The 8,789-nt window shown below is 51.7% G+C and overlaps 1 protein-coding gene across 1 annotated transcript in view; it reads left to right on the top strand.

Moving 5' to 3' along the window:
* Positions 1 to 5,603: 5,603 nt before the first annotated feature.
* Positions 5,604 to 8,789, top strand: part of ASB16 (ankyrin repeat and SOCS box containing 16) — a 12,423-nt gene continuing 9,237 nt past the window's right edge. The window contains exon 1 of the mRNA XM_031656967.1: positions 5,604 to 6,983. Coding sequence (XP_031512827.1) covers positions 6,498 to 6,983 — 486 coding nt within the window. The 5' untranslated portion in view covers positions 5,604 to 6,497. The remainder of the gene's footprint in view (positions 6,984 to 8,789) is intronic.

Raw genomic sequence — 8,789 nt, forward strand, 5'->3', positions numbered from 1 at the left:
ACCATGCCCAGCTAATTTTTGTATATTTAGTAGAGACAGGGTTTCACCATGTTGGCAAGGCTGGGCTTTAACTCCTGACCTCAGGTGATCCGCCTGTCTTGGCCTCCCAAAGTGCTGGGATTACAGACGTGAGCTACCGCGCCCAGCCTAATCTTTGTATTTTTAGTAGAGATGAGGTTTTACCACGTTGGCCAGGCTGGTCTGACACTCCTGACTTCAGGTGATGCACCCACCTCAGCCTCCCAAAGTGCTGGGATTACAAGCGTGAGCCACCGTGCCCGGCAATTTTTTTGAGACAGGGTTTCTCTCTGTCACCCAGGCTGGAGTGCAGTGGCACAGTCATAGCTTACTGCAGCCTCGACTTTAATGGGCTCAAGCAATCCTCCTGCCTCAACTTTCCAAGTAGCTGGGACTACAGGCAGCACCACTATGGCTGGCAAATTTTTAAATTTTTCGTAGAGACAAGGTCTCACTGTTGTTGCCCAAGCTGGTCTCAAACTCCTGTGATCCTCCTGCCTTGGCCTCCCAAAGGGCTGGGATTACAGGTGTGGTCTCCCCTATTATTGACACCTTATGTTAGTATGGTACATTTGTCACAGTTAATGAACCATTATTGATACATTATTAACTAAGCTCCATACTTTATTCAGATTTACTCAGTTTCCCCCAATGTCCTTTTCCCCTCAGAATCCCATTTCACAATCATCCTGACTCTTGGATGTGATGTTTCTCAGACCTTCCCTGTTTTTAATGACCTTAATTAACAGTTTTGGCCGGGCGCGGTGGCTCAAGCCTGTAATCCCAGCACTTTGGGAGGCCGAGACGGGCGGATCACGAGGTCAGGATATCGAGACCATCCTGGCTGATACGGTGAAACCCCATCTCTACTAAAAAATACGAAAACTTAGCCGGGCGAGGTGGCGGGCGCCTGTAGTCCCAGCTACTCGGGAGGCTGAGGCAGGAGAATGGCGTAAACCCGGGAGGTGGAGCTTGCAGTGAGCTGAGATCCGGCCACTGCACTCCAGCCTGGGCGACAGAGAGAGACTCTGTCTCAAAAAAAAAAAAAAAACAAAAAAACAGTTTTGGGGGAGTACCGGGCAGGCATATGGTAGGATGCCCCTCTCTCAGGATTTGTCTGATGTTTCCTCATGATTAGACTGGGGTTCTGGGTTTTGGAGAGGAAGACCAGAGGTCAGGTGCCATTCTTGCCACATCAAGGGTTCATGCTGACTTTGATCACCTGACTGAGGTAAGCTTTGCCAGGTTTCTCCACTGTAAAGTTACTCCTTTTTCTTCTTTCTGTACTGGACCCTTTGGAAGGAAGTCTCTGTGTGCAGCCCACATTTAAGAATTGGGGAATTATGTTCTACCTCCTTAAGGGCAGAATATCTATACAGTTTATTTGGAATTCTTCTGCGTGGGAGATTTGCCTGTTCTCCCTCATTTATTCATTCATCCATTTATATCAGCATGGACTCACAGGTATTTATTTTACACTTCGGCATATAATCTCAAACTACTTAATTTTGTTGCCAAGCAACTCTTCGTTGCTGTGGCTTCTCTGTACCACTTTTCAGACTAGAGGTGGACAAGGGGCATGGGTGGGTTGTAAAAGGTCTAATTATACCAAGTTGCCAACCTTGTTTTCCTTTCTGGAAGGAGAGTTGGGAAAACTCTCCCAACTCATGGGCAACAGGAGGCAGGTTAAAGAGCCCAGTTTGGGCCAGGCGTGGAGACTCACGCCTATAATCCCAGCACTTTGGGAGGCCAAGGTGGGAGGATCACTTGAGCCCAGGAGTTCAAGCCCAGCCTGGGCAAGGTGGTGAGATGCTGTCTCTTGAATAAGTAAATAAATAATAAATAGCAGGCTGGGCGTGGTGGCTCATGCCTGTAATCCCAGCACTTTGGGAGGCTGAGATGGGAGGATCACAAGGTCAGGAGATAGAGACCATCCTGGTTAACATGGTGAAAATACAAAAAAACTAAAAATACAAAAAAATTAGCCAGGCATGGTGGTGGGCACCTGTAGTCCCAGCTACTTGGGAGGCTGAGGCGGGAGAATGACGTGAACCCGGGAGGCGGAGGTTGCAGTGAGCCGAGATCGTGCCACTGCACTCCAGCCTGGGTGACAGAGTGAGACTGCCTCAAAGAATAAAAATAAAAAAAATAAATAGCCCTGTGTGACTGCCAGCCCCTCCTGTCTTAGGCTCAGCCTGCACTAAGCAGCTAGGAGACAGAGGCCTTCCATGGGCATGGGCTTGGCACTCCTCTCCGGGGAAAGTGTTAATCTCCTTTTCCCAAAGAGGCTGATCCCATGGATTCCAGTTTTTTGTTGTTGTTTTTAGAGACGTGGTCTCACTCTTTCACCAAACTGGAGTGCAGTGCAGTGGTGTGATCATGGCTCACTGCAGTCTCGATCTCCTAGGTTCAAGCAATCCTCCTATCTCAGCCTCCCAAGTAATGGACTACTGGTGCGTGCCACCACGCCCAGCTAATTAACAAAATTTTTCTGTAGAGATGGGTCTTGCTATGTTGTCCAGACTGGTCTTGAACTCCCAGGCTCAAATGATCCTTCCCACCTCAGCCTCCCAAAGTGCTAGGATTACAGGTGTGAGCCACAGCACCCCACTGGATCCCAGTCTTAAGGCTGAAGTGAGTAAGTGCTTTGAGAACTCCATGTTCACTTACCTGCTGATTACAGCAGGGCCCTGTTCTAGAAGGCTTCTGTGCCACAAGGCCAGGGCAAGAGGGGGCTAATTCCCCTGCGCCCTGGTCCCTTCACATTCCCATTGGGTCTTTCTACCTGAACCTACCATGCACTTCTTTCTCTCCCACCTTCCACTCCCTGCTGACTCCCCATCTACAATGGGATCTTCCTGCACCTAAACCCCCACAGCTGGGAGCGGCAGCATGCACCTGTAGTCCCAGCCACTTGGGAGGCTGAGGTGCGAGAATCACTGGAGCCTAGAAGGTTGAGACCAGCCTGGACAACATAGGGAGATCTCATCTCTAAAAAATTAAAAGCCCCCCTGTGCCCTGGGCCTGTTCCCCATTCTCGACACCCATGAGCCCCTGTCTCCCTGCTCAGTCCTGATCAATCCCATGCTCACCTCCTGGCTTCTGGTGTGCTTCACCACCCCACAGGCTCTGAGCTCCCAGAAGGCAGGCTGGGCATCTGATCACCTGGCCCTTTTCCCTCCAGGTTGAAGTCAAGGCCTCCTTTCTCTGCCCTCAGGAAGCTAACGCTACAGACAAGGGGACTGAATACAGTGGTATCTCGGGACTGAGCTGTTAGGGTACCTAGCTCCTTCAGGCCTGTGTGGCAAGAAGGCAGGGGAGAGGCTAGGCTATGACTGTTGTGCCTCAGGGAGGAAGCAGACGCCCACCTGCCTTCGTCCCTCTTGGTCCCACCCAGCCTTGCCAGATTCTCAAGCCTGGGAACCCAGCTGTGGGTGCCCAGCCAGGTCGTTGGCGGGGCAATTAATACACCGAATGGGTGCCAACAGGGTTAATCATGGCTGCATTTATAGAGGTGCCGTTCTCTGAGAACCTCCAAGCTTTGCTTTGTATGATCTCATTCCTCTTCTGGAATCCCCCACCCTGGAATGCCACCAAGAGGCTGGGGCCAGGCAGAGAATGGGTGAACAGGGGGGTAAGGGCAGTGCCGGAAAAAGCCCAGGCTGCTGCCACCCACTTGGGCAGGCAGGTGGATGGACAAGTGTTTGCTCTGGCAGAGAATAAGGACCTTCGTTCAATGCGCTACACATAAGAGGCCCACGTGCCATGAGCCAAGTGCTCGGACTGTGCCAGGGCCTGCTCTGGAGCCCACATCCAGCATGGCAGACCCACATCAACAGCACGGATAGGTGTTTTACAGTGTGCCCCTGATTCCTTCAGGAGTGCAAACTGGGCAGTGGCTGCAACTACAGGGGTCGGGCAACGAGTTGCCGAAGAGACCTCAGAGCAGGTGACCTTAGGGGTAGATCCTCAGGAAGGGGTTGAGGGAGTTCTGAGCTAAGTGAATGGCCTGACAGGGAATGGTTGTGGGGAGCCGTGTGTGATGAGGATGCCTATCCTACGTGAGTGGCATGGGGTCAAACCAAGGAATTGGGGGCTTAGTTGAAAAAGGCAGGCCGGGTGCAGTGGCTCACACCTGTAATCCCAGCAATTCAGGAGGCCAACTTCGGAGGACTGCTTGAGGCCAGGATTTGGAGCCCTATTTAAAAAAATAAAAGGAAAGAATAGGTATTGGAAGTCAGCAGAAGTTTTAAAGCAAGGGAATTAACTATTTTAGATCATTCCGGCAGCAGGGCAGAAGGGATATGGCCAGAGGAAGAAACACCGGGTGAGAGGCTGAGTTGATTCAGGTTTAAGGCATTGTATTGAGGGGCTGAACTTGAGGCGGCGCCTGAAAATGTGAGGCTGGGAGCTAGAACTTGCTTGTGGGAAGGGCCTAGGGAGAGGAAGAAATAAAAGACCACTGGGCAAGGCGCTGCTGCAGGGCCAGGAGGCGGGACAGGTATCAGGAGGAGCCCCAGACGCAGAGGGGACAGACCAGCCCTGCCTGCAGGCCGCTGTGCACTGAGTGAGCTCAGGGTGAGCAGAGCTTTTGAGGCAGTGCCCTCCCCTTCCCCAGCTTGGCAGGCACACCAGCTTGTGTGGTTTCATGGCTTCATTCCTCCCCCTAGAGGCTCCTGGAAGCACAACTGCTTTTTCTTAAGAGTGAACAGGTCTGTGGCTTGAACATCTCAGGTCCATTCCCAGAGTTTCCAGCTCAACCCCTTGGCTCTCCTCAGGCCAGCCATGTAGCCCCCTTGGCAGCTGGGTTAAAAAAATAAATCAATAACGATTGAAGGGGCCGGGAACTGTGGCTCACGCCTGTAATACCAACACTTTGGGAGGCTGAGGCGGGCAGATCGCCTGAGGTCAGGAGTTTCAGACCAGCCTGGCCAACATGGCAAAAACTACTACTAAAAATACAAAAATCAGCTGGGTGTGGTGGCGTATGCCTATAATCCCAGCTACTCAGAAGGCTAAGGCAGGAGAATCGCTTGAACCCCAGGAAACGGAGGTTGCAGTGAGCTGAGATCACGCCACTGCACTCCAGCCTGGGCGACACAGTGAGAGGAAAAAAAAAAAAAAAAAGGATGATTGAAGGCAGTTTCTAGAGACCAGTCTGTCCTGCTTAGAGAATGGGGGAGGCTGCCAGGTGGGTGCAGCAGCTGAAGCCAAAAAGTGCACCATCTTTTTTTTTTTTTTAAAGAGATGGAGAGGTGGGGGCGGTGGCTCATGCCTATAATCCCAGTACTTTGGGAGGCTGAGGCGGGCAGATCACGAGGTCAGGAGTTCGAGACCAGCCTGGCCAACATGGTGAAACCCTGTCTCTACTAAAAATACAAAAAATAGCTGGGCATGGTGGTGGGTGCCTGTAATCCCAGTTACTCAGGAGGCTGAGGCAAGAGAATCGTTTGAACCCAGGAGGCAGAGGCTGCAGTGAGCCAAGATTGTACCACTGCACTCTAGCCTGGGCAACAGAGTAAGACTGTCTCAAAAAAAAAAAAAAAAAAAAAAAGATGTAGGTCTCAGGATGTTGCCCAGGATGGTCTCAAACTCCTAGGCTCAAGCGCTCCTCCTGTCTCGGCCTCCCAAAGTGCTAGGCTTACAGGCATGAGCCACCATTCTTGGCCCAGAGCACAACATCTATGTGGGGTTCTGGCTCTGCCTATCACAAACTGTGACCCTGAGCCAGTAGATTACTTTGTTAAGCCTTAAATTCCTCATCTGTAAAACAGAGATAAGACCACCCATCTCAGAGGCATTCAACTGTGAAAATTTCATTTATTGTCCAAACCAAGTTTACTAATTACTGGGTGGGCTAGGAAGTATGGTCCTCTGGGTGAAGGTGGATATGAATGTGATTTAAACACCGTAAAACTCTCTGCACTGCAGATGCTGGGAAGAGCTGCTCACCTACTCAGTAACTATGCCTTGACCTCCCCTTACCTCCTGTACTGAGATCAGCCCTATCTCCTCCACGTGGGCCAGTGGTGGCTTCTGCCCTCCAGCCAACATCAGAGAGGCTAGAGGCACCTTGTCTTCCTCCCAGCCCTGCCCATCTCCATGACTGACCTGTTCGCGCACCCCGGACCTTGCCAATCCAAGATGCTCACTCTAGGGATGAAGGTGGATGCAGATGCTGGGGTTCAGGGGTGGCCTCAGCTGAGGGCCTGCTGACCAACCAAAGGGTATCAGTAGGGGCAGGGGCTGGCCCTCACCCTGGGCTGGGGGTTGGGCCAGCAGCTTCTCAGCACCAGGATCATGACTCTGAGCAAACTGTGTTTACCAGAGCAGAGAAGGACCTATTTATAGCCTCAGCTGCTGCTTTCTCTGGCTCACGGTGGAGGGGGCAGGGTGGCTTCTCAGAGCAAGGGAGGTAGTCGGGTCGAGGGAACCTGGCTCTGCCCAGGTGCCACTGCTCCAAACCCTGGGCCCCATCCATGGCAAGGGAGACCTTCCCTTTCACCTCTTCCACGCTGCGCTCTCTCCGCCTGCAGCGGGAGTGGCTGGAATGGGAGGACCGGCGGCGGGCAGCTGCCCAGCAATGCCGGAGCCGCAGGTGCCCGTCAAGTCCCCGGGCCCGACTCACTAGGCCTCACCGTTCCTGCCGAGACCCAGCTGTCCACCATGCCCTGTTCTCCGGCGACCTGCAGCAGGTCCAAGCCCTGTTCCAAGATGAAGAGGCCGCCAACATGATTGTGGAGACTGTGAGCAACCAGCTGGCCTGGTCAGCTGAACAGGGTAGGGGGCACCAGAAGAGGGCAGAAGAGGAGGGAGAAAGAAGGGGAGTGGGTGGGGAGGGGGGAGAGTCTAGGGCCCCCCTTCTCTGCAGACCACAGACTATAGCAGCCCTTTCTACCACCCATCCTAGCTCCCTCCTAAACAGAGATGAGGCAGAGTTAGCAGTCTGTATGTCTTTTAAGAATTAAAAGTTGGCCGGGCGCAGTGGCTCACACCTGTAATCCCAGCACTTTGGGAGAACAAGGCGGGTGAATCACGAGGTCAGGAGTTCGAGACCAGCCTGGACAACATGGTGAAACAAAACCTTGTCTCTACTAAAAATATAAAACATTAGCATGGTGGCGCGCACCTGTAATCCCAGCTACTCAGGAGGCTGAGGCAGGAGAATCGCTTGGACTCGGGAGGCGGAGGTTGCAGTGATCCAAGATTGTCCCACTGCACTCCAGCCCAAGCGACAGCATGAGACTCTGTCTCAAAAAAAAAAAGGAGGTAAAAGTTATATTCTTGGCCTGGGCACGGTGGCTCATGGCTGTAATCCCAGCACTTTGAGAGGCCAAGGCGGGACTACTGCTTTAGACCAGCTTGAGCAACACAGAAGACCCCATCTCCACAGGGGAAAAAAATACATATGTATATATGTGTGCATAAATTCTACTGTAGAGGCATCTGCCGTGAATTTTATAACTAGCCCCCAAATCGATTGGGTAGATTTTTTTTTAAACTATTTTAAATAGCAGTATGATGAACATCTTTATGTACTTGCCAGATGATATCCTTAGAATATATTCTGGCTAGGCTGGGCGCAGTGGCTGAAGCCTGTAATCCCAGCACTTTGGGAGGCCAAGGCGGATGGATCACGAGGTCAGGAGATTGAGACCATCCTAACATGGTGAAACCCCGACTCTACTAAAAATACAAAAATTAGCTGGGCGTGGTGGCGCGAGCCTGTAGTCCCAGCTACTTGGGAAGCTGAGGCAGGAGAATCGTTTGAACCTGGGAAGTGGAGGTTGCAGTGAGCCAAGATCACACCATTGCACTCCAGCCTGGCAACAGAGTGAGACTCTGTCTCAAAAACAACAAAAAAAAGGGCCTGGTGCGGTGGCTCACACCTGTAATCCCAGCACTTTGCGAGGCCAAGGCGGGCAGATCAGGAGGTCAAGAGATCGAGACCATCCTGGCCAACATGGTGAAATCTCATCTCTATTAAAAATACAAAAATTAGCTGGCCATGTGGCACCTGTAGTCCCAGCTACTTGGGAGGCTGAGGCAGGAGAATCGTTTGAACCTGGGAGGCGGAGGTTGCAGTGAGCTGAGATTGTGCCATTACATTCCAGCCTGGGAACAGAATGAGACTCCGTCTCAAAAAAAAAATACATATATATATATATATATATTCTGGCTGGCGGGTCTGTCCAGGTTAACTAAATACCTTAGCTGAGATCACCACGATCTCAAGATTGACAGGAGATTGCTTAAACCCCACCCATGGATCTGGGGCTTGAATCCTTGGGAGAGCATGAGCTCCCTCTGTTACTACAGGTTCCAAATTCCTGCTTGGCTGTGACCCCACCAGGGCATCCTGGTCTTGTCCTGCAGCTTGTCCAGAATCCCCACGATGGAACTCAGCCTTAATTTCAAGTCTACTAAGAAACAGAACATGCTTTACTCAAGATTTAGAAAAGCCAGGGACAGACTGTGCTGCCATGCAAACAACTTCTAGTTTGATATGAGGCATCTATGCCTTTTAAACAAGTCCCTGACCACTGCCACCATTCAAATCCAACACTAGTCCCACGATTACCCTCTCCTCATTCTTTTCCCATCCCCACCTCTTATTCTCCCCCTTCTCCCTTCCCCCTATTTCTGAAGGGGTGGCCTGCCCCTCCACACCTGTGGGCGTTTCTTGTTAGGTGGAACGAGACACTTGAGAAAAGAAATGAGACACAGAGACAAAGTATAGAGAAAGAAAAAGTGGGCCCAGGGGACCCGCG

Source organism: Papio anubis, chromosome 17 (assembly GCF_008728515.1).
Source record: "Papio anubis isolate 15944 chromosome 17, Panubis1.0, whole genome shotgun sequence".
Lineage (NCBI taxonomy): Eukaryota > Metazoa > Chordata > Mammalia > Primates > Cercopithecidae > Papio > Papio anubis.